The following is a 25,228-nucleotide window of genomic DNA, read 5'->3' on the forward strand; positions in this document are numbered from 1 at the left end:
TGATGCAACTTCCCCTCTTTGTGTCTTTTTGGTAATTCGTGTGACAGGGGAGAGTACTCCTGATGCAACTTCCATTCTCTGTACCTTTTTGGTAATTACTGTGACAAGGGAGATTACTCCGTAGTCTTTCTTGACTCTTGGTTTTCTGGGTATCACTACTGTGATAATGGAGATTACTCCAGAGGCATTCTTGACTCTTGGTTCTCTGGGTATCACTACTGTGATGAGGGAGATTACTCACAAGGATTTCTTGGCTCTTGGTTCTCTGGGTATCACCAGTGTGACGAGGAAGATTACTCCCAATGCAACTTCCACTCTCTGTGTCTCTTTGGCAATTACTGGGAGATTACTCCCGATGTAACTACCACTCTTTCTACCTCTTTGGTAATTACTTTGATGAGGGAGATTACTTCTGATTCAACTTCCACTCTCTGGTCTCCGCGAACCCCCCCCGGGTTTCCCGCAGTTCCTGTTACCTTGTTTGAGTTGGAAATGCATGTCTGATAACGGGTTTGCTGTTTGCTCGTCACTTCCTTCTGGATAGCCTGCGCGGCTCCGTGAAGGTCTGGGCTGGTGGTCTCGGCATTGTTGGACCGAGCGGTCCACCTCCAAGAGTTAACAACACCACGTCTACTTCCCCGGCACCAGAGTGATTCCACTCCCTGCCGGCTCACGGGATTCTTCTGCGACTTCCACTCTTCTGCATTCTCTCTTCCGAGAACCAGCTTCTCTGCACAGCTGACAGGTTCCTGGGTTAGAACTTCCTGGGCTTTGCTGGCTCCTTGCTGGCTTCTCTTCTCTTCCTTCAGTCCATTCTCAGTTTTTATCTCTCCTAGCTGGCCCCACCCCAGCGCAATGACATCGTCTTTTGGTCATTTCCATTATGTACTTTTCATGCCTCCTCATGGCCACCACTTCCCAGTACTCTTAGAAAAAGGTGTGCCATCATTCATGTTCTTCCTCGTCTCAGTGGTGTCAAGTCTTATGGAAGGAAGGGAGGGAATGTTAGCGTAACACACAGTAGTATTTTGAGTTGCACTCTCTGTATACTTCAGGTTTTTTATGGGTGCAAGGCCGAGAGGGTTAGGGAGTCCTTATCCCCATGAGGGGAGTCTCTCCCTGTGAGGTCCTGCTTTCCACAAAATCAGTCAAAAAGACAGAGATTGAAAGACCGAATGGGAGATTTGGACGAATTTCGGCTGTTTGAAAATACAACAGCCGAAAAGTTCGACCAAATCCCCCATTCGATGGCAGGTACGTCCCCCACACCCTTGCTCACTATATTGTGAGTGAGGATTGCAGGGGTACCCCACGCAGCCGGTCCCGAAAAAAAAAAAGGATCCTGCAGCGCCGGTTCCCGATCACAGAAGTGAAAGGGAACAGGCGTCACAGGGACACAGCTTGTCGGCAGCAAGATAAGTAGGGGAAAGGGGGATGGGACTGTGGGTCGTGGCCAAGTCGAAAATGTGCAGGGGAGAAAAGACCGGAGGTTCTTTTGGAAAAATAATCTTCGGTCTTTTCTCCCTTGAACATTTCAATCTTGGGCTTTCAACCCCGATCTGCTTTCCACCACCCCTAGTGGGACTATTGGGTAGCAGCCTCACCTCCCTAACCACATAGGGAAGGACTCCCCCTGGGGATAAGTGACGATAACCTGTGAATTCACTTTATCGACTTTAAACTCATTGCCCTCATTACAAGTTTTGGTGGTCCAGAAAAAAAAAATACCAGTAAAAGTGGCGGTAATACTGCGACCAGCACTTTTGCCGGACCGGCAAACTACAGATTTTTTACCTCCAGCAAAGAGCTGGAGGTAAATCAGGCACCCACTGTAAAAAAACAGCCAGTATTTCCGGCACCAGTATTACTAGTGCCGGCAATACCAGCAATCCCCTCCATGGAGTCCTATGGGACTTCATGGGATGGGGCTCTACCACCCTTTCCGCCACCTGTAATATCCCAGGATTATTTGATATCAGTCAACAGAAACGGTAGGTCAGTTTGACGGTATCCTGCCGGAATTAGCAGCCCGATTCCAGCAAACTTGTAATGAGAGCCATCAATTCTACTGGGATGAGTTTCTCTTGCTTCATAACAATTTGCAGACAGTCTCCCGGTTCTCCCCTTATATTTGATTCTGCAGTGGAACGTCACCGGGGTTTGAACTGGCTCAGGTTCTCTTCGTTTGCTCCGCTTATTCGCCTTCTCGACTCTGCTGGCGTCCCACTCTCGATTCTCTCTGATTCCGGGATCAGGCATGGCTGCGTGTAAGCGGATGTCTCGGTTTCAGCATTGTTGGACGGACGCGCTGCCAACCATTCTCAATTTCAGGCCAATTCTGAAAGTCATGGGCTCCGCGGCTCTCCTCGGCTTCACCTCTCACAGGTGTGACGCCTTAGGGGGCTTCCCCTGCTTACGCTCTCTGCTCTCAGTCTCGACTTTGCCTCTCCTCAGCGTGTGTTGCTCTCTCTTCAGTCTACTCATCAGTTTTATGGAGGTCTCTAATTAAATCCTCTTTCTTGTTCGCAAAGGTACATTTTAGTTTTGTCTTCTGCCAAGTCAATTGGCTTCTATAGTGTTTTTCAAATCTGACAGTCCCATATGTGCCACTATGGAAAATGGCTTAGAGAGTTCCGCACCGGAACAGGAGTCCTTGTCTCTCCCAGTGAGGTCCCACATGCCCAGACCCTGAGGGATGGTCTTGCAAAACGGGGTAGGCTCCCTCTTGGGGAGAAGGGGCGAATTTGATTCATCACACTGCCCACTCTCTGTTTATGTCTTGTGACATAAGTGCTCGCTGTTGCAAGTGTATGCAAAACTCCACAAAAGCACATTTTGGGTGTGTTTGTCCTTGTTGGATTTTAGCCAATATTTCTGGCTTCATTCAGCTTCTTATGTGCTTGCATGCACATATAGTGTCAAGAGGATATGTTAAGGAAAATATGCACATAGTGAGTAAATATGTGGCAAACATGCACTCATGAACCAAGATACATCCACTCTAACACCCAGGTTGTGCAAGAATGTGGTGATTGTGATGATTCACAAGGTGTCGTCACTTCTCCCGAGAAGGGAGACGTTTTCCATGAGGCTAGGGAAGAGCAGCCACTACCCAATAGTTCTGCTAGGAGTGTTTAATGCAGGAGGACCTCACGGGAAGGGGCTCCCACTCTGGGGATAAGGACGATCACCTGTGGTATAGCCCAATGCAGGTTGCCACTACCCAACATTCCCTAGCCCGCCCTAATGTCCAGAGCCACTACATAGAGAACAAACCTATGGTTGCAACATAGGGTCGAAGACCAAAAGCACTAGGATGAGGAAGAACTCAGGAGACATGAAGATCATGAAATGTGATAACACTGGTACGACGTGGCCTCAAGGAGGCATAAGGATTGAACCAATAACAAAGAAGGACTTGTGTAATCCGCATTGGAGGAACTGGATACAAAGTATAAAAATGAACAAAGTACTGTTAGATCAGAGAAGCCTGCTATACAAAAGGAGGACTGACCTACCCGAATGGATAGTTACACACACTATATCTTTACGTGTGATTGCTTTCAAACAGATGAGGCTCGTGACTAGTTAGCCTCCAAGAACAATAAATGTAGAACCCACGTGCTCTGGATATACAATTAGTTCTATATCTCAGGCTACCCCAAAGAATCCATTGTTACTGATCTGGAGCAGAAGAACAATGATTAAGGTGGTCTACTGCTGTGACTTAATAGCCATTTTTAATTTTGGCAATTCTAATAGCGAATGCAAAATTTCTCTCAAAGAAAGGTACTAAACAGGTTACACTTTCATAGAATCACCAACTATTGGTGTGCATTATCAATTTCAGCAAACAGTAGTATACATACAAACAAATGTTAGGAAAGAAAGAACATTTTCAAACAAAACCCATTCTGAACATGTGTAGCTGGATGTGCAATCTTTCCAGCACAAAAGTAAAAGTAAAACAAGGAAACAAAGGAAAAAAACCCACACGTCCTAGTTGTGTGTGGTGTAACGGGGTACGTGAATCCGCCACCCACCAGAGTCTAGTGTGTTTGTGACCTGGTTTTCGGAACAAGTATAAAGTCTTGTTTTGGAAAATGTTTTGGAAAACGACTGTTGCGTTTCTCCTAGCAAGTGGGAGGTTGGTAAATAAATAAACACTTTTGGATTTGGGATATAGTGAAAGAACCCTACTCGAATCCAGGACCCTGATAGATGGGAGTTTATACAGCTTTATTGGGGCGACCTCCTATTCCTGGATACTAGAGACTGAGCTCTTTCAACAATAAATAATGCGACCGCACAATAAAACTGGTGCGTGTCCCCAGCCCTGAAGAAGGTGGTGACGTCCATCTTTATACCACTGAAACCGGTCGGCTTCTTTTGCGACCTGAGTAGATCAACACGGATCAGGGAGATCCCTACATCAGACCGCTTTTTGATCCCAGTAACTAGAAAGGATCATCTTTTCCATCACTTTCACCTACCTATTGAGGAGCGGAGTCCATGCACGAAATAAATAGACCATCGTATTCCTTGCAACATAGGAGTTACCTCTGACGATTAATCATATTTTGACTATTATCAATTGAGGTCCGATACTCTATAGATTTTTAATCAGTTGTAAAATCCAAAAAACGCAAATAAAAATGAATGTTTATTTGGAAAGTAACACAGAAAATGAATTACACTTGTGGAACCCTGAAGGCAAAACTCAGGAACTCACTAGCATGGATTAATTCTAAAGGTAAAGTTATAATTGAATAAATGTGACTTGAATAAAGCACCACCAGGAGGAGGGAGCCAATCTGCTGGTGCAGGCCCAGAGCCTGTGTTAAAGACGCCAGGGAAGGGGAGTCCTTCCCTCTAGCCTTGTAGTGAACGGTACAAAATAACTCCAGGAGGAAGGAGATATCCTCTTGGCACTGGGCTGAGAGTGCTACTGGAGACAACAGGGCAAGGGAGTCATTCCCCTTGGTTCTATTGGGAACTGCATAATCTCATACCAGGAGAAGGAAGTAATTCTCCTGGACATTAGATAAAGACTGGGCGAAGCCCGTAAAGTAGGAGAAGGGAGTCATTACACCTGTTATTTTCTGTGAAAAGTAGACAGTTGTTAGACACTGTTCAAGAAGCAGGGGAAGGGGGCCATTACCCTGGAAGAAGAACTTTCTGTTAGTCTATTCTTTAGTTATAGTGTGAGGGTTAGAGTAGAATTTGACACGTGACGGCGGAACTTTGATTTGACTGACATTCTGACAATTCCTTTAGTTTTAGTTTGAGGCAGGGAAACCCCTCGTAGAGATAGGGACAGTGAGGTATTTTATTAAGCCTGATTTGCATATGATCTTTCCCCTTTTGTAATGGCTTGGCAGGTGAGGAAGATGGTCTGGCGGGTTGCCCAGAGCAATGCCAACGGTTAGGAGTCATTCCAAACCTTCCAGCCATCACCTATTTTGTTTTGTATAACCAAAACCATTCCACCTTTGTGTCTGCACCCTTCTTCGACACCCTTAAATGATATAAATACAAATATACGAAAAGAGGTGTGGGGTAAGCACTTTGACGCTCTTATTACTACTGGGAAAGTGTCAGGAATCGAGGTGCGTCTGGCCGGAATCATGAAAGACAAATGCCGTTCCCATCAGGTAAACAACAGAGACATTACAGAATATGCCCTTTTCACCATACTCCATTGTTACGGCTTCGTTCTCCTCCTCACACAGCAAAACAAAGGTTAACATCTCGCCGCGCCGAGTATCTGAATGCTTACCCTTCTGCTTGGTCGCGTTGGCAGTTGCCATGGAGATTGGGGCAAGCACTCCGAACCCATACGTCAGACGCACGCTTGGATCATGTGACTTGGGCTTGATAAAGTTTACTGTGTAAGTTGTTCGGTGCTTCTGATTTGGCTGAAGTATGCTACGTATCCTGGATATCGTAACCTGTTGCTGCCTTTGATTCCTTGTGATCCTCGCCCTTCTTCCCAAGTCCTTGTCTATGTTTTGGTTTCCTGATTCCCCGTTCACCCTCTGAGCGCTTCCCTCCTGTCCCCTAACTACCTGTACCTCTCTTGCTCTGCTATAGACTTTTGTCTTGCTGACGACTCGGAATTCTACAGGAACTGCTTCTGCCTCACGTTTTGTCATTGGTAAAGATTCCCAGTTGCCGACCCGGATTCCGTTTGGACTGCTTCTGCCTCACGTTTTGTCATTGGTAAGGATTCCCTGTTGCCGACCCGGACTCCATTTGGACTGCTTCTGCCTCACGTTTTGTCATTAGTAAAGATCCTGTGTTGCCGACCCGGACTCCCTTTGGATTGCTTTCCTTTGGACCCACGCTGTTGCAAGTGTCCCGAAAAGACCGCCGGTGCCTTTCTCCTCTCCTCGCCCTAATACGAACTAGAGACTGCAGGAGCATTCATACAGGGTGAGGGGGGAGCGTCCTCTGAGCCGTCGGGTGTTCCCTGTTGGACTTCCTACCCCCAGGCGTCCGCGTGCCGGCGGGAATAGTCCCAGTCACCCCTGCACCTGGTGGTTTTACAGGGAGCATTTGCATCATTTGGAAGATCACTTATCCCATGTTAAGAGTGTCTGTCCTTACTCCTGATTTCATGTCTTTTACTTCATTCTGATATTTCTGTAAGTACTAAGACCACTTGTTTGTTTATTGTGACAGAATCATTGCGGTGTTTTCTTGGTGTTGATGCTATTGCAAACAAGGGGCTTGCCTGGGAAATCGTCTCCTTTCAAGAAGAGAGTCTTCGGCATCGCGTCTGGGTCCATTCTTCCAAGTAATTGATCCCTGGTGCTGGTTTGTTTTATCCAGACACAGGGTTACATTGCAGGGTAGAATTCGTCGTCTACACCACAAGGGCAACTTGGATTGGCTACCCTGACAGAAAGCCAGCAAGCTCCTCAACCGCAATTGCTGTTACGGGTACTGTTAGTGCTAAACTCACATATAGGACAATAAATGACAGAACCTGTTATGTAAGGTCACTTCAAGACAATTCTCACAAGGACAAGAAACACCACCTGGGATGCCAGTGAAGCCCACAACCCCTGCTGATCAATCAGGGACCCAGAGAGGCTATCACAGCAAAGGGAAGATAACTTAATGCATGAGACTTTTGATGCTTACAGGATAGAGAGAAAAACATAGGCATTCACACAGGAGCAGGGCTAAACAGCACACCACACTTAATGAATTGGGAACCAAGGAAGACATATAGGATAAAACTAGGAACATACTCCAAGAATGAGTCATGGTACAGGAACTGGGAAAACACAATTACTAGCCAAACGCCCCACCATCTCTCCACGCAGAGAAGGAAAGGAAAAACTTAAAACATGGGGATTCTCTCAAAGAGGGGTGTCTTTTTTAAAAAAAAATATTTGAATATGGTTTATTCCAAACCTTTACAAAAGTTGTTTAAAAACAGTTAACTATTACATACGTTTGAATAATTCAGACGTTAGTTGCCCTAAAAACACATAGTATAAGAATAAATATGAACAAGTAATATGAACAAGTAAGTCACAATATCTCCAATGCCTTGTGCAAAATAGCAAATGTGCAAGTGCAAATGCTTAAAATTGAAATAAAACCTTCGAATATCGCGACCTATAAATACATATTTAAAAGTAAGTCAGACATATACACTTTCAAAACGTAAACACTTCCATTTTTGAAGCAGAGAGATCTGACATTAAGATTGAATAAGTGCACCCCAATTTACATTTCCACTACAACAATGCACAGTTGCTGCTAACAATAAAATGTACAGATCATTAAGTACAGTGCTAGATATTTGCTGATAATTCATTGTTGATTACAATTAAGATGCATGTGAGCAAAAGGACCAAAGGGATATTTTTGCACCACTTACAACGAGCCACATAAAATCCCTTGAGAAGGCAGTTTCCCCTATTGCGTGTTTTTCAAAAAATTGCATTATTGCAGATTCAAAATAAGGACACGCAATAACAAGACGTTTTAGAGTTTTAAGTTGTTCATGACATACACAGAAGCGACAAGCACCAGATGTTTTCATAACCCCTTTAGGAACCCAATGTTTGATTTGGTCATTAGTGTGGAATTGATTGAGCTTAAACCTAAGGTACAGGGAGAGAGCCTTTTCACATGGAAAACAAAGTAAATGAGAGGATCGCAGAATTCTTTTTTTAATGAAGCACGCATATTCCTTGTAGGTGCTGTATTTACCGAGATCCTCAATCGTACACACCCAATCATGACCATTTCGGTTTTTTTTTTAACTTGTTCAGGACGTTTGGTAAGATCTTGATTACCAATGTCTAATTTGTTCAATAGAATTTGCATATTGATACTGAACTATTTTAGGGATGCTAGATGAGCATCATTGAGCATCATGGATAGGTCAACATAAAGGGAATTACGGGGGGATTAATCATTTTCGAGTTGTTGTTCAACATCCTCCATTTATATTTCGAAGATAATAAATTAAGCCCTAATTCATGTCTAAGCATAGAATTAGGTAATTAATTGGCTAGACCCAGAGTTTGCTTCCAGATTCGACCCTGTAGATTGTCTATATCCACCAAACACATGTCAAGACCATACAGTAAAACCAATTCGACCTTTAGGATGTAAAAGTCTATTACCGACATAACAGAGTATTTGCAGTATATTTTAAAGATCATTTTCATCTGTGAGAATAGTGTTCTTGATTTTTCATTCAAAGAGTTCTTCCACTGTCATGATCCCAGCAAAGGAGCACAGTTCCCATCCAGGCATACCAGGGAAGCAAGGAACTTTACTTCAGTCAGTGGGTCAACAGTGGCTACAAGCCTGGCACAAATGGCATTTGTCTCATTCATAGCATTGCACCCATAGGCTCACATACCATTACCATTTGTTTTCATACACTCAACATGGCCACCGTCAAGTCCATTGCTAACTTACAGCATATACTATACCTATTGCAGAGGGAGCTACTTAAGCCCCGCCTCTGCTAGAGTGCTCGCTTTGTGTCTTCTCCGCTGACAGCGGGTAACGCTACCAGCGATCTCCTGACAGAACCTGCTGCACGTGCAATCCAGTTTTCCCCAGCAGCCACACCCGAATAAATGCACGTGGAAGCTCCTGCAGGTGAAATAAAGTACTTTTGCACCAAATTAAGTGTGTCAGCTCACATTTGTTCATGAGCCTGGCGTCAAAGGCACCAGGCCTGAGTCCAACTTGGCCCTCTATGCTTTATTGTCCCAAAGGGACAATTAAAAGTTGTGTTCCCCCTTACCCTCGTCCCCTGATGTGCAGGGTCTGTGTTTTCGGGCCAGTGGCCATGACAGCACTCCCCCTCAAGACCCCTCTCACGAGTGTTCTTTCTTCTGGTCCTGTCTTGGTACGATTGTTGTGATGGAATTGTCTGATCAGTCGTGGAGCGTGGACGAATTCACTGGGTTCCCAGGTACGGTCTTGAGGTCCTTAACCCTTCCAGTCTATAAGGTAATTCAATTTAGCTCGTACTATCTTGGAATCCAGAATAGCTTTGACCTCGTATTCCAGTTCTCCTTCTATGATTTCGGGCTCAGGTGGTGCTTCAATCCGAGTACCTGGTTTCATTGGTTTCAGGAGTGGAACATGGAATACCGGATGGATTCGCATATTAGGTGGTAGTTCCAATTTCATGGCAGCAAGGTTTATCACGGCTTTGATGGGATAAGACCCCAGGTACCTGGGACGGAAGGCTCGTGGTCCTTTCAGGGGAATGTTTTTGGATGCTAACCAAACCTTGTCTACGACCTGATAATATGGGGCCTCTCTTCGGTGTCGGTCTGCAAACTGTTTCTGCTTCTCTTTAGCTCTGGTCAAATATTCTGCTGCCTCTTTAAGAATCCGAGTGATGGTTTTATGTCAGGTTGTCACTGCTGGCATTTCCAATTCATGAAGTGAATCAAAAACTGACATTCGAGGATGTCGACCATGCACTGTGTAGAATGGAGTCTGCCCAGTGCTAGATGGAATTGTTGTAGGCATATTCGGTCAGCCAAAGTATGTCTTTCCAGGATTCCTCAGTTTGTTGCAACATACACCTTAGAAATTGCTCCAAGGTTTGGTTGGTCCGTTCGGTTTGGCCATCGGTTTGTGGATGATGACTAGTGGATAACTAGCGGTCGATTTTTGGCTATTTTGCAGCATCTCCTCCAGAGTGCTGAGACAAACTGAGTTCCACGATCTGATATTAATATTGATGGGAACCCGTGTAATCTGACAATCTGTTCCAAAAACACGGTGGCGAGGGCGGAAGCAGTGGGCAGTCCTTTTAATGTGATGAAATTGGCCATTTTGGAGAACAAATCCACAATAACTAAGATGGTGTTATATCCATTGCAGGGAGGAAGATCTGTGATAAAGTCCATTGACAACATATGCCACAGTGCTGGCGGTACCGTCAATGGATGCAGTAAACCGGCTGCGTTTAGTTTTTGAGATTTGTGTTATGCGCACACACCACAGGTCGCGATAAATTGGGCAATGTCTTTTCTACAAGTTGGCCACCAATAGTTTTTTTGTATTTTAGCTCGAGTCTTGGCAATTCCTGGATGTCCTTCCCCTAGTGAATCATGATAGTTTGCTATTATTTGATCTTGTAGTTTTTTGTCCTGCATGTACAGTCGCCCTTTAAAATACGGTAGATCATTTTCAATGGTGTATTGGTCTCCTCTAGATAGCCATTCCTGTTGTGTTTATTGATTCATATGAGATTAGAGAACAGTTTTCAAGTCGTCCAAACAGGTGGTTGCAGCGATTTTGTTCTGGATTCGTTCTTCAGGAATGATGGCCACAGGCTCAGGGGTGGTGAAAGCTTCTTTTTCATCACTCATGTGTGATATAGCATCTGCGTTCCCATTGCGTACCTCGATTCTGTAGGCGATGATAAAATCGTATTCCGCAAAGAAAAGAACCCAACGAAGTTGGCATGAGCATTGGGCTTTGGCAGTCTTGAAGTATTGCAGATTGCGGTGATCCGTGATGACAGTGCTATGTCTCGCTCCAAGAAGGTAGTGTCTCCATGCTTTGAAGGCTGCTTTAATCGCTAGCAGTTCTTTGTCTGTGATCGCATAGTTCAACTCGGGTGCAGAAAACATACGGGACCAGAATGCTACAGGATGTAATTGTCCTGTTTCAGGGTCCCTCTGCGACAATACTGCCCCCATGGCTACTTTGGAGGCATCTGTTTCGACCACGTATGGCAGGTCTGTTTGAGGGTGTCGAAGAACTGGTGCTGTGGTGAAGGCTAGTTTCAGCTCTTGGAAGGCTTTCTCTGCTTCTGAAGGAAATTCTTGTTTTTTCTCAGCAGGGAGGTAATTGGATGTACTATCTGCGAAAACCTGGGGATAAACCGACGATAACAATTGGCGAATCTAAGCACACTTTGTACTCCTTTTGTGGATGTTGGTGATGGCCATTGGAGGATAGCATCCACCTTGCGTGTGTCCAGGTGTAAGCATAATGCCCACAAATTCAACTTCTGTTACATGGAAGAAACACTTTTCCAACTTGGCAAACAGCCGATGTTGTCAAAGCTTTTATAATACTGCTCGCACATGGCCGACATGGTCCTCCTTGGAAGCCGAGTAAATGAGAATGTCATCAATGTAGACAAATGCGCAAATGTACACTAATTCACGAAGCACGTCATTCATAAAAAATTGGAACGCTGCGGGTGCATTACATAACCCAAAGGTCATAACCTGGTATTCGAAAAGACCATACTTTGTGCGGAAAGCCGTATTCCACTCATCCCCCTTTTTAACTCTTACAAGATGATAGGATCCTCGTACATCCAGTTTTGTGTAAATTTGAGCATTCTTTACCTGATCCAAAAGCTCTGGAATAAGTGGCAGTGGATATCTGTTTTTTACCGTGATCTTGTTAAGCGCTCTATAGTCAATACAAGTTCTGAAGTCGCCTTCCTTTTTAGGTACGAAAAAGAGAGCCGAGGAGGCAGGGGACTTGGGGGATAACGCGTTAGCTAGATACTGATCCAGGTAAGATTTTAGATGCTGGTTTTCCTGCTCCGTTAGGGCGTAAATCCGACTGCAGGGGATTTGGGCTCTGGGCACCAGATCAATTTGGCAATCGTAAGGCCTGTGTGGAGGCAGGATGTTCGCTTGCTCTTTCTGAAAAACATCGTGGTACTCCAGATATTCAGGTGGTAAGGAACCAGTGAGTCGCAGAATGGTTCCTTTCTTTGGTTTCAGGTTGCAAACATTTTTATTGTAACAGGTGTTAGCACACTCTTGAGGAAAGGTCAGAACTCGTTTTCGCCAGTCGATCCTAGGGCTGGGGGTTTCCAGCCAAGGCATTCCTAATATCATCTGGAACTGAGGGGCACCAATGAGATCGAAGGTAATGTCTTCTTGATGACCGTCCTGACACATAAGCATGACTTTTCCAGTATACTGCGTCACTGGCCCGGACGATAGCTGAGAACCATCCACTGCTGTGATGTTTCCCGATTTCTGCTTTTGTCGGAGAGGAAGGCCTATTCGTGTAGCCAGATCTTGGTCCATATAATTTCCCACGGCTCCGCTATCAATGTATGCCTCCAAGGCATGTATCTTTGACGGTTGTTTGTGGTTAACCAAAAGTACCGGGATGACTAGATGTGAGGTCTGTACGGATTCCTTATTTTCGCTCGACAAGTGGACCCCTACGCTTGCCGGGCATTGGAGTTTCCCGAACTTTGTTTTTCTTCCTCGTGGTCTTTGTCCGTTGCTCCGATTCATTTCTTGGGTGGTTTCACCGTGCATTCTCGGAAGAAGTGCCCTGCTTCCCCGCAGTATAAGCAGAGCTGTTGTTGCCTTCTTTTCTCCCTTTTTGCCTTGGTGATAGAACTCCGTAATCCACCGATCTGCATTGGTTTAGTCTGTTCGTGTGATTTGGCTTGATTGTGACGGGTCGCACATAGACCGACCTACCTCCAGCTCTTGTTCGGTCCATTTTTCGATTCTGCAATCTGTGATCGAGCTGCACAGTCAAGTTGATGTTTTCCGCACATCCCTTGGGGGGATTTACCACTTGAGCTAGAACATCCTTAAGTTCCCCACGAAACCCTTGATAAAAGACCGTAGTTCTCTTTTCTTCTGGCCAGTTTGTCTGTGCTTCGAGACGATTGAAGGTTGCAATGTAGGTCAATAGGCCTTGGTTTCCCCATCTGAGTGACACCAATTCGTTGTCCAGAGCTTGTCCTTGAGCATGCCTTGCAAACAATTTCTCCATCTCACGCTGAAATTCACCAAAGTCTCGAAGCTGAGGATCATCATGGTTTACCAACGGTATTGACCAGTCTGCTGCACTGCCTCCTAAATATGTACAAATGCGACTCTGGCTTGATCATTAGGAAAAGTCCCAGGCTGGCACAAAAAATGAAGGTGACATTGGTTTATGAATATAGCGTACTTATTAGGGTCGCCTGTAAAGCGTTCGGGCAGGGCCAGTGGCACTGCACCTGGAAGAACCAAATGAACTTGTGTTGATGGCTACGGCGTGGGAGGATGGGCAAATCCAGGTAGTGGAACCTGACCCGCGTGGGCCTGAAGCATTTGTCTTGCCAAGTCGTCAGTTCGTTCTCGAGTTACAATAAGATCCCTCCTTAAAGCATTGGTTTCCTGTCTAGAGGCATGGACTTCAGCCTGTAATTTTCCCAATAGTTGGGCCAACTGGTCTGTTCCCAAAGTATCCATAACGCCCAGGCAGAGATTTGTAGAGGCTTCGCGTTCTGCTACGCTAACCTGGTCTCTGCAGGGACGTTGGAGCACGGTTGCAGCCCTCCCTGGAAGTGGATCACCCTTGTCAGGCTTCTTCCCCTGCACATATGCTGTGGGCTGCGACAATTGGTGACACTGCTCCTGCGTGGATATGAGAGATCGTGAGAATGCGGCTATGTGACTGTTGTCTCTCTCAAACCCTTCTTCCCAAAGTGTGGCGAGCATGCACCAACCCATATAGGTTCACCTGTTAATCAATGATGATGAGCTGTCCGTCCTGCTTCTCACTGCAGGGGAGCTTCTTGATGGACTGAGTTCCTTCACTGCCCATTGTACGTGGCAGCCCAGACCAGCTGTGGCTTAGCCGCTCCTGATGGTAAGTGTCTTATAGCTTTAAAATAATGTGGTTAGTTCCTGACTATTGTCTGTGTCTTTTAATGATGTCTCTCTTTTGCTTTCTTTCAACAGGTGAAATTGTGGCCCTGCGGTAGTTGCGGTGCATGAAGCGAGGCCAAAATGGAAGAGAAAGGAGCCCACAATGCTCTGACAGAAGGTGAGTTTTGGTTTAAATTTTGAGCGTGAAGATTTGTCAAAAGCACAACCTTAAACGTAATGTCTTTGTAATTCCTAACCTTGTCTTTAACTTTTTCTCTTGCAGGTGCCGTCTTCGGATGAACTGCTCGCCGTGCCGCGATGTCGGGGTTGAAATGCTGTTTTCCGGAGGTCTGGAGATGGCTGATGAATGCCAGAGTCAGCGCTGATGCGTGCCGACGAGAACAGGTCCCAAGGTAAGTGCTGAGGCTGGTAGCTGGAATCAAAGGTAAGATGTGCTCTGGCGGTGGCGAGCGTTACGCTGCCATCAGTGCAGAATAACGCGAAGCGCTTGCATGAAGGCTGGGCGGACTTATATAGTTTAGCTCTGGCCACACCCATTAGCCTTGGCTTACCGGCCCCACTGTGCCACTCCTAAAGGATGCTGCACGTGCAATCCAGTTTACCCCAGCAGCCACACCCGAATAAATGCACGTGGAAGTTCCTGCAGGTGAAATAAAGTACTTTTGCACCAAACAAAGTGTGTCAGCTTACATTTGTTCATGAGCTGCAATGGGGCCAGGACCGAGTCCAACTGAGCCCTCTATGCTTTATTGTCCCAAAGGGACAATTAAAAGTTGTGTTACCGCTTACCCTCGTCCCCTGACGGTGCGGGGTTTGTGTTTTCGGGCCAGTGGCCATGACAATACGGCAATGATATGCTTCTCACATTGACGGAGCTAGAGAATTGACTGCAGGGGACTCTTTTAGACATCAAAATATTCGTAGCAGTAGCAGGCCTAAAAATTAATGTATCTAAATCTGAATTTATCGTTGGAGGGGCTACAACAGGCCATGGGGACGACATAATTTAGATGGGTACAAGGGGGGACATTAAACTTCTGGGGGTTTACAATAACACAGACATTAAACATGCTGTATAGGCCAAATTACCAACCCTTGTTGGCTCATTTCAAACAGCAACTACATAAATGGGGTCTGCTATCGGTCTGTTGGTTAGGACAGGTAAATGCAATCAAAATGGTTGTTCTCCCCAGGGTTCTTTACTATTTTCAAGCTCTACCGATCCCAATCCTGCCGTCATTTTTCCGCCCCATATTTGGAATAACAAACCTTCCTGTACGGCATTGAAGGTTTTAATGACACCCCCACATAAAGGCGGGCTAGGTCTTCCGAATTTTCAAAAGTACTATGGGGCGACTCAACTTCGGGTGATCAAAGATTGGTTTGCGGAAGGTTTGCGGAAGGTTCTGAGAAAAGGTGGATACAAATGGATAGGGCAGTAGTAGGGATACCGCCAAGGGAGATTCTTTTGCTACATAAATCAGACCGACCACAGAATATGCACAAAAGCGAGATTATACAACTAGTAGAAGACACATGGGATAAGGTGGCTATGCATTTTCGAACCACCTTGTTCCCTTCCCCTTTCCTGCCATTATTTCATAATCCACAATTTACCCCTCGGCTTGAGAAGGGCACTTTTCCCCTTTGGAAATCGTCAGGATGCACAAAACTAAGGGACATGTATCAGGGGGAAGTAACTAAACCCTTTGCTCAATGCAAGACAGAATTAGGGCTGAAGGCGAGTGATAGATTACAATACTTCCAACTTTGCCATTGGCCATCAGCCGCCCACAATAGAGAGGCAGCTGCCAGGCCCCACACATCTTTTGAGAAATTCCTGATAGCGAATCCGGGTGATAAACACCTAATCTCCAATCTATATAAATTAATGCTCGATGCAGAGGTGGACACAGGGCTTACATATAGGGCCAAATGGGAAAACACTCTTGGCGAACCAATCCCTGAGGATGAATGGGAACACCTCTGTGTAGATAGCCCCAAATTAGCACAAACCATACAAATCAGGGAGTTCTGGTATAAAATTATGAATCAATGGCACTGTACGCCGGTGTGCCAACACCGGATGAACATCACAGTCTCCCGGAATTGTTGGAGAGAATGTGGGAGTTTAGCGGACTGGATGCACGCCTCGTGTTGCTGTCCGAAATTGGGGGAATACTGTAAGACAGTTAATGATAATATTCAATCGATATTTGGAAACCAAGGGGTCAGAGGACCCAAAGAAAGTTTACTTTGTAAAGGAGATCAAAACACCAGACTCTGGCCAAAGCATAGACGGAAATCTTATGCCATGTTAAGCCTAGCTGCGCTTTTGGTCATCACGCAGAAATTGAAGATTATTGATCCCCCACATGAACAAGATTGGTTAGTTAAGGTATGGAACGTTGTCTCACTGGAATTGATCTCATATTTACTGCAAGGAAAACAGACAAAATTCACAAAGGAATGGGAGATGGTGCTGACCTTTTTATATGACGATTACAAGGAATCTTGCTGTCCCCAAAAACTATGCATCCTAGGGATCGAGTGAAAGGAAGTGTATACTTTGTTCACCCTGGACCGCATAGAGGGAGGGGGAAGGATGAGTTCCTATTTTCTTTATGTTTTTTATGTTAGATTGTTTTTCTTTTATTTCTGTTAATGTTGTGTCTAATACAAAATGCCAATAAAAAAATAAAATAAAAGAAATATGATCCTGAGATTTGGGCTACAATTTTAAAAATCCTGTTTGATAAGGTAGTGGAAAATGGCAAAATAACATTGTCTTGGAGAAGTGCAATTTTAATACCAGTCTTAAAAAAAGGCGACCTTGCAGTGCCTGGCAATTATAGACTTTTGTCTATGCTGGACGTGACAGGAAACATTTTTGCATCCTTCCTGCTAGGTGAATTGCAGAAAAGGGTGGAATCGATGGGTATATTAGATAGTTCCCAAACAGGATTCCAACCTGCGTCATCAACATTACACAATCTTAGACATATGGACATGTTATCAGAGTGTGCAAAAATAAAAAAGAATCCAGGAATATATGCACTCTGTCGATTTTTAATCGACATTTGATTCCTTTTGTAGAACTAAATTGTGGCAGAAACTTGAGATCATGGGATGTCCTAAATACATTCTACATTATTTGAAGCTTTTTCATGAGGGAAACTCTGTTCACGTTAGACTTGATGGGAGGGAGGCATTAACAAACCCTGTCCCTACCACGAGTGGGGTTAAACACGGATGTGTCCTTGCCCCCCTACTTTTTAAACTTTATTTGTCTGACCTCCCGCAGTGTCTATTAAAAGTAGCTGGTTGCCCTCCAAAAGTTGTGACCAGACACCTGGCTTGCCTAGCATACGCTGCTGACCTTGTGATCTTGGATCACACTTTTTCGGTGAAATCAATGGTTCAGCTATGGTGGTACGCAGAGGCTAATCATTTGGGAATAAATAAGAAAAAACTCAGGCGATCCCGTTTGTTAACACGAAAGTAAGCAGACCCTGGTAGAAGCGAAGGATTGTGAGCTGGCATATGTTGACAGTTACAGATACCTGGGAGTAGAGATGGAAAGGGGTTTGGGATACATTGAATGTATTAACAGTAAATGTAGAAAGGCGTCCCAACTTATAGCACTCATAGCAAGATTCTCAGGACAGATGGGTAGTTTCACGCTTGATGGCACAATCCGTCTATATAAGCAGTGCTTTTTCCCTGTGATCTTGTACGGGCTATAGTGTCTACCCATTCAAGACGTCTCATGGTTACTGACGTTGGAGAGTTGGTTCTGGTGGAAAATTCTAGGTTTCCCTAAATGTATTGCCATGGAGATACTGCGACTAGAAGTGGGTCTTATCTCCATGGGGGCCATGGTACTTTAAAAACAGAGATTACTTAGTAAATGTCCTTTGCTGCAGATACTGGGAACGGAAATGAAGCAAAGGGGGGTAACAAAGTATGTAAAACTACTTCTGGAGACAGTTGTGTGCTATATATTGGTCTCCTGATTGGACTTCTGACTACTACAAGCTAAAGAAGTCATTTGAACATAAACTTGAGCAATGGGATTGGTGCAGTAATTTCTCCCATCTGGAAAGATTAAAAACGTATACTCACAGGTGGTGTACACTTATAAGAAGCCGCAGTTCTACCTGGTATTGTGTCCCTGCCTGAACCTACAATGTTTTATCTTACTTTTACGCATAAATCGTTTGAAATTAGCATCTGACAAAAGGTTCTGCAGCATGTGCAAAAAAGGGGAGGTACTAGAGACATCCAGGCACGTGTTGACAGAATGCACATGTCTTGGGCTGCCTGATTACATTTCACATCTGTTTTTAGCTTAAAGATTTTGACTAAGGTCATGTTTTACTTTGTCTAAAACTTAATTTTAATTTTTAATAACCCTGAGCCTAGCTATGTCATGAGCGAGATGTGCCTCAAATTATTGATTTCTTATGTGATGATGTTTTATACCAGATTTCTATTGGTTTTATATATTTTTTGTCAATGTCATTGTATTCCATTTTTATTGTTGTATATGCAAAGCCTTTTGGCTGAATGGATATTAATAAATAATAAATACATAATTTCACATTTGGGAAAGTTTGTACCTACTCTGGACACCATTAAGAGCTCAGATGTTTGGCGGTTGCGTGAATACAAGGTGCAAGAGTTGGCACCTAGAACTATTTAGAATTTGGTTGATAGTTGTGATGTTAGAACTCTTTAACTTTGAAGTTTGAGATACTTGACGATGAATTGATGAATTTTGTAAATTAATGATATTATGGATTATATGTGTAAAGTTTTTAACTGAAACGCACTAAACCTGAATAAATAATAAAGTAATGCAGTTTAGTGCAGATCGTGTAGGAATGTATTATTATGCTAACTTAACATACCTTTCTGAATATTTGTAGCGATGGTGGAAATATTGACACTTCAATTGATCACATTGCACAATGCCAGGAGATTCTGACTAGAGTGCAAATAGTCAATCCACAGTTGACAATAGAAGGCATTCGGAACGTTTGGATTATTAAACCAGGGGCAAAATCACGAGGTCGTGGTAAGTTTTACTTCTGTGTTTTGAAACTTTCTTTCATTAGTCAAATGCAACAGCTCCAACAATCTCCAACTCTTGTATTACAAAATCTGAAGTAGAGTGATTCATGTTTGTATTTGTTTGTACATGTCCTCATTATGGGGGTTTATTGCTATTAGTTCCCTGGGTTTTCAATCCGTAAACCAAAGGTGATGACAGCAATTCATTTTGGTTGAATGAGCGGGGCTCACGCCGTCTAGTTCATTCAAACAAAATATTTACCTAAAATGGCTTTTGTGAAGATGGAAGGTGTGCCTATCTTTTATTTTCATGGTAGACGCGGAGTGGTGGTGCCGCCACTGCTGAAGAAATCCGATAAATGGTGTGGGTGGGGAGATCGTGGGGCAGGTGACCAGCCTTCAGGTTGCTCGAAACACGGACTTAGGTCGTGGGATTCAGCCTGCGGTCTGAGCAACCTGATGGGGTGTCTCCCCACCCCGGGTGCCCATAGTGACTTCCTCATGCTCACCAGGCTCTCCAAGTGGGAATCATGACTGAGCCCAGGCCTAACTCAAAGGAGGGGGGTGTGGTGGTTCATGGTTGCAGTACTCTTTCCTTTAAACGTCCCATAAGAGAGGCTCCACACTATATATAAAAAAATATAATCTTTATCAAGAGAAAGCAGAGAGGAAAACAATACACGAACAGGAAAGTACATTTTTGTAAAACAGAGATAACAGCACAATGTAGCAAGTATCACTTATCAATATGGTTTCTTTCGAACTCCGAAAAGTCTTTCTTGAAAGAAAGAGAAACAGCAAATAAGTATTGCGAAGAGGGCCATGCTTTGGAAGAAGTGGAAGTGCCCCTAAGGTGCAGTTACTGGAGTTGTTGAATGGCTGCTAGCAGTGCCAGGGCGGGAGAGGGTCAGGATTGAAATATCCCGGGCCTGGGTACGCAGTTTTGCTGCCTATAGAACTTGGAAGATATTTAGTAAGACTATAAAGGTAACCTGTCTGTTGCACTTATGAATCCTATTATCCTAGATCCTATGGTAGCCTGCCTGTCGTGCCTAGAAGATGTTATAGGACAGCCATTCTAGTGTGCTTATTAGACTTGAGGGTAGCCTCTCCATAGTGCCTAGAAGAGTCTGAGGGTAATGTATATTCTTCCTAACAGATGATCAGATGACACAGTGACAAAGATAAGCTCCATCTGAGCTTAAGGTCTGTTTAAATGCACCACTTTGGTGGGCATCTGCCGCAGACACGGCTATCTATCAACACACTTTAGAATGCGGCTACGACTACGGCAAATTGGGTCTAGCTGGACAAATAACCGCTTCACCCTTACACCAGACTTACCTCAACACCTCTGCCATTAGAATTCAGTGACAACCTACGACAGTTTTTGGTCTATCTGGTCACATATCAAGTCTCTTGCACTAGCACTCTGCCGTGACCTTCCTCAGCACCTATCCACACATGCCTGACCTCCTGGGTTGCTTACTTGAGCCTAGCTTGCCCACCTAATTCCTAATCTTGGCCAAATGCACACATGCACTTTAAGCCTTTCCGAGAATGGACTTCGGTCCCCAACGGCGTTCCTACCACAAAGCTCTTTGAGGCCATAATGGGAAAAGGCGCTATATCAATGACAACTACAATACAATAAACTTGTGAGCGGGATCTCGAACTTCCTTTTCTAGGAACAAAATATATACTCGTACATGCTCAGTAGCACATTTTGTCCTTGCACGCTCTTGAACACCTCACCCAGTTCTATCCTTTCTTTTCTTGTCTCCTACACTCTTGCCTCCTTTCCTCATACTGCGTTTCCCTCCCTCTCTTCCTTTTCACTGTCCCTCTGATGTTCTCCTTTCTACGTCTACTGTCCCTCGTTCTCTGCCACCAATCTCCCCTCTCCACTCTACAACCTTCCCTTCACTATTCTACAACTCTTACCTCCCTGTTATACTTCTTTCCCCTACCCGGTGTAATCTCCTCACCCCAATACTCTCCCCTCTACAACTCTCTCTCTACACTTCTCTACATTCCACCCACACCTTCCCCCATTGTCACCCTTCTTTCACTATCTCAGTCACCTTCCCATTCACTCTCATTCACCTTCTACTATCCCTCTGATAGTCTTACTCAGTTTCGTTGCACGCACTCTCACACCCAAGTACCATTTTCTCAATCCCTCAACCTAGCACACGCTTTTAGCAATTCTTCCCCTACACTACTCTTCACTGTCCTTTCTGCGCTTGGTCTTTTGGTCCTTCTCTCTTGACCTCACCAACAACCCACACCATCTGGTTTCATGTGTCCCTTTTCATCCTCCACTTTCCTCTTCCATTCGTTCTCTCCCTAAGCTGGTTCCCAGAGCCAACTGGTGCCTTCCTTTTCCCCCGATGTTCGGTCACAGGTAAGAAAAAACATAAAAGGCTTTAAGCCCCACCCCCTTTTCATACGTGGGCCCACAAGCATTTGGTAACGGCGGCCGGCTCAGAATACAGTACATTTCAAAGCTTGTATCAGGAATGAATGCTGGTTTGATATGTGGACCGCTCTGCGGTCCTGCTGAAGATAGGAACAATGCCACCGTTTGTTTGGAGCAGAGCATTGAGATTGCTGGTTTGATGTAGGGATTGGGCCACAGTCCTGCAGTTCTTTGCTGGCTCTCTCTAGCTGGGTTTCTCGCTCTTTCCTCTACCGCCAAGCCTTCTAGGTGATGTAGTCCTACAGAACAAACAGAAACAAAGTGGCCAGCATTATGCATAACAGGTATGGGGCAAGAAAAGTTGGTACTCAGTTTGCACATCCAGGCACAGGTAGAAGGGACAGACTCTGGGCCCCTCCCAAGTCCCGCAACTGGAGCTGGAATAGATCTGGCCTCCTGCCCTATGTTGAGAGGGATCTCCATCCCCTCTTGAATGACAATTGAAGCCGTGTGCTGACCAACTGTATGCACTCCTTTGTTGAAGTTGCAGTCCTGAGACTCCAATGTGTGAGACAAGTGACGTGGTAAGCTGACTAGACCAGTGCACTGCTTGACATGAGTTGTAGACCCGAGACTCCCTGATATATAAGACAATAGTAGAGCTGCACTGGCCAACTAAATGAACAGCTTCAAGGGAGTTATAGTCCTGAGACTCCCCAAAATGTGCAAGCAGTGCAATGACCAGAGGAGCAAACTGCTTGACTGGTGTTTTCGCCCTTAGACCCAATGTGTAACATAAGTGACTTAGAATGCTGACCAGCGCAATGTTTGATGGGGGCTTCTGACATGCTATTCCAATAACTAAACCAGGGACCCACTCCATCACACTTTATGGTATTAATGGGGCATATGCAGATAATTAACAAGTGCATTTTTTAGCCCATAAGATCAAATAAAAATTCAATTGATGCCAGTATCTGTTATGTGTTAGATGTAGTAAACAACTTTTTCACAAGAGCAAGCCCTAATTGCATATGACACCACGCTAACATGCATTTGATGATGTGTTGTTTTCTAGACATAGTATGCATGGACAAAGTGGAAGATATTCTACGTCTACTACAAGCCGACCCATCTGCAAGAAGAGACCATAAGTGGGTGGTCCAAAAGTACATCGAAACACCACTGCTAATTTATAGCACAAAATTTGATATTAGACAGTGGTTTCTTGTCACTGATTGGAATCCCCTGACTGTTTGGTTCTATAAAGATTGTTATCTTAGGTTTTCTACTCAACATTACACCCTAGAAAAGTTAGACAGGTAAGGAAGGATTTTGTATATTAATAGTTATTGCCTGAACGTGTATAATATGTTTGGCTCTCAACATGTTTCTGTTGTTTAAGTGTCATCTCTAACAATAATGTGTATATTTATACCTATTTCGTTAGCTGCATTCATCTTTGCAATAATTCCATTCAGAAGCATTATAAAAACTGTTCTGAGCGTAATCCTCTCCTGCCAAAACACAACATGTGGGGAAGTACAAAATTCAGAGACTACCTGGAAAATAGAGGATTTGGAGGCATGTGGGAAAGCGTTATCTACCCGTCTATGAAAAACGCCATCACGTATACCATGAAGATGGCTCAAGATACAGTTGAAGCCAGAAAGAATAGCTTTGAGCTGTATGGAGCGGATTTCATTATTGGAGAGGACTTTAAACCATGGCTCATAGAAATCAATTCTAGCCCAACGCTGTTCCCTTCTACACCAATCACAGCACACCTGTGCGCTCAGGTGCAAGAGGATCTGATCAAGGTTGTGATTGACAGACAGACTGATAAGAGCTGCAATATTGGGAAATTCGAGCTCCTGTGGAAACAGGTAAGTGTGCCTAGAGGTGATTTCATGGGATTCCTTTGTGACCGCTTTAAAGGTGTTTTAAAGTTGCAGAAATCACAACGTTCCTCAAGACTATTGTTGTGTGGTTTAGTTACATGCATGAGGGCATTTGCGTAATGCATAGATCTCATTACCTATGTAATATAGTCCATTCAAGGAACCTCTAGTTACAAAGAGTGGGCAATGTTGATGGGCTACTGTGCCTTAGTTTGTGAGGTATGCATATAAGATGTAAGGTTTTAGTTTATAATTATAGTTCTTCAAGAGTGGAATTTTAAATCTCAAATGTGGGCTTGAATGTAGCGTTAAACCCCATGATCGAGAGTAGGCTTGCCCGGTAACAGTCCACCAACCCATGACAATGCGCAAGGGCCTCAGCCAGGGCTCACGGCCATTAACGGCAAATACCTTCCCCAAATGCTAAGCTTAAGGCAATGGCACGTGACGCACTGGGATGCTGACAGTCAGATGAGAGCGAAGATGTAAAAACAAATTAAATGCACCAAGAAAAGGCCAGCATTGAATTTAAAGTCGGAGCGACTCATTTGTCTGCCATGGGGGGTATGACCAAAACGTATTGCAACGGGGAAGAGGAATTGGGGCAGAGCGGGAAGCGCGGGCGGAAAGTAAAGGTTGGGTAGGAGGGGGAGTGGGCGGCAGCAGTGAAGGTGGCTGGAGGGTGCTGGGACAGGGACTGGGTCAGGGCAAGGCCGAGGTGGGGAGATGTGGAGAGGAAGGCCCTAGCTAGACAAATTCCATGCAGGCGTACACTGGTGAATATAACCTGCCAGACGCCTAATTGGCTGACACCTTCCAGCCAGTTGCTATGGAATTGGAGAAATAACATGCAAGTGGTTTAAGAATTCAAACTCTAATATGGAGTGTGCAAAGTAGAGTTGTTATGGAAGTTTTACATTTGAAATGTAAACTTCATGTCTGGAATGCAAGTTCTTTAGTTCTTATTTTTATGGAGGACTGTTTGGTAAAACATTTGAAATCAGCTGAGCAAGGAAACATTACCTTGGTGTAATTGGCTGGGAAGCGCATCTTCACCATAAGTTGTTTGCCTTCCCTGTGTGATAAGGCTAGTAATCAGGCCTGGTCAAGTGAGGATGGCAAGCCGAGGATGCGAGGCCTACCAGCGAGGAAGCCAGAGCCAGTCCGAGCCTTGAGGTGGACGGTTACAATTGGGAAGGACCCAATTCCTGCTCCCCCTTGTGCCACCATGTGTATTTGCAGACCACTATTCTCTCTGGCATTGCCTCCAATGTCACATGCTTGCCAGTCTCTTTCTACCGAGTTCAGAGCTCCCGAATCAGAATCAAATAAAGCCTGTCAAACACAAGAGAGATTCGAAAAAATGTCTGACCGCTGCAAAGGTAGGCTGGAGAGAGGGAGAGAGGGGGAGGTAGAGGGTGAGGGGAGGGATAGGGTGAGGGAGGAACAGAGCGAGGGAGAGGGAGAGAGGGAGGAAGAGAGAGACTCATTATGAGCATGCCGGTCCGGTAACAACAATGTCGGTAAGCCTACTGGCACTGTTATTACCGGACTGGCCCACTCTGATTTTGCGGGCGACCTGGCGGGCAAAACGCACCCGCACTCAGACTTTCCGGGAAGCACTGGCACCGTTATTAACGGTGTCAGTGCTTCCGTCATCCGCATTGAGT

General features: G+C 44.8%; 1 protein-coding gene across 3 annotated transcripts in view; it reads left to right on the top strand.

The window, feature by feature from the left end:
- Positions 1-25,228, top strand: part of TTLL8 (tubulin tyrosine ligase like 8) — a 732,112-nt gene that overhangs the window by 434,205 nt on the left and 272,679 nt on the right. For all 3 annotated transcript variants that reach the window (XM_069627869.1, XM_069627868.1, XM_069627870.1), the window contains 3 exons: positions 19,091-19,239; positions 22,736-22,979; positions 23,108-23,543. In XM_069627869.1, coding sequence (XP_069483970.1) covers positions 19,091-19,239; positions 22,736-22,979; positions 23,108-23,543 — 829 coding nt within the window. The remainder of the gene's footprint in view (positions 1-19,090; positions 19,240-22,735; positions 22,980-23,107; positions 23,544-25,228) is intronic.

Source organism: Ambystoma mexicanum, chromosome 12, assembly GCF_040938575.1.
Source record: "Ambystoma mexicanum isolate Mex_15411 chromosome 12, UKY_AmexF1_1, whole genome shotgun sequence".
Classification (NCBI taxonomy): domain Eukaryota; kingdom Metazoa; phylum Chordata; class Amphibia; order Caudata; family Ambystomatidae; genus Ambystoma; species Ambystoma mexicanum.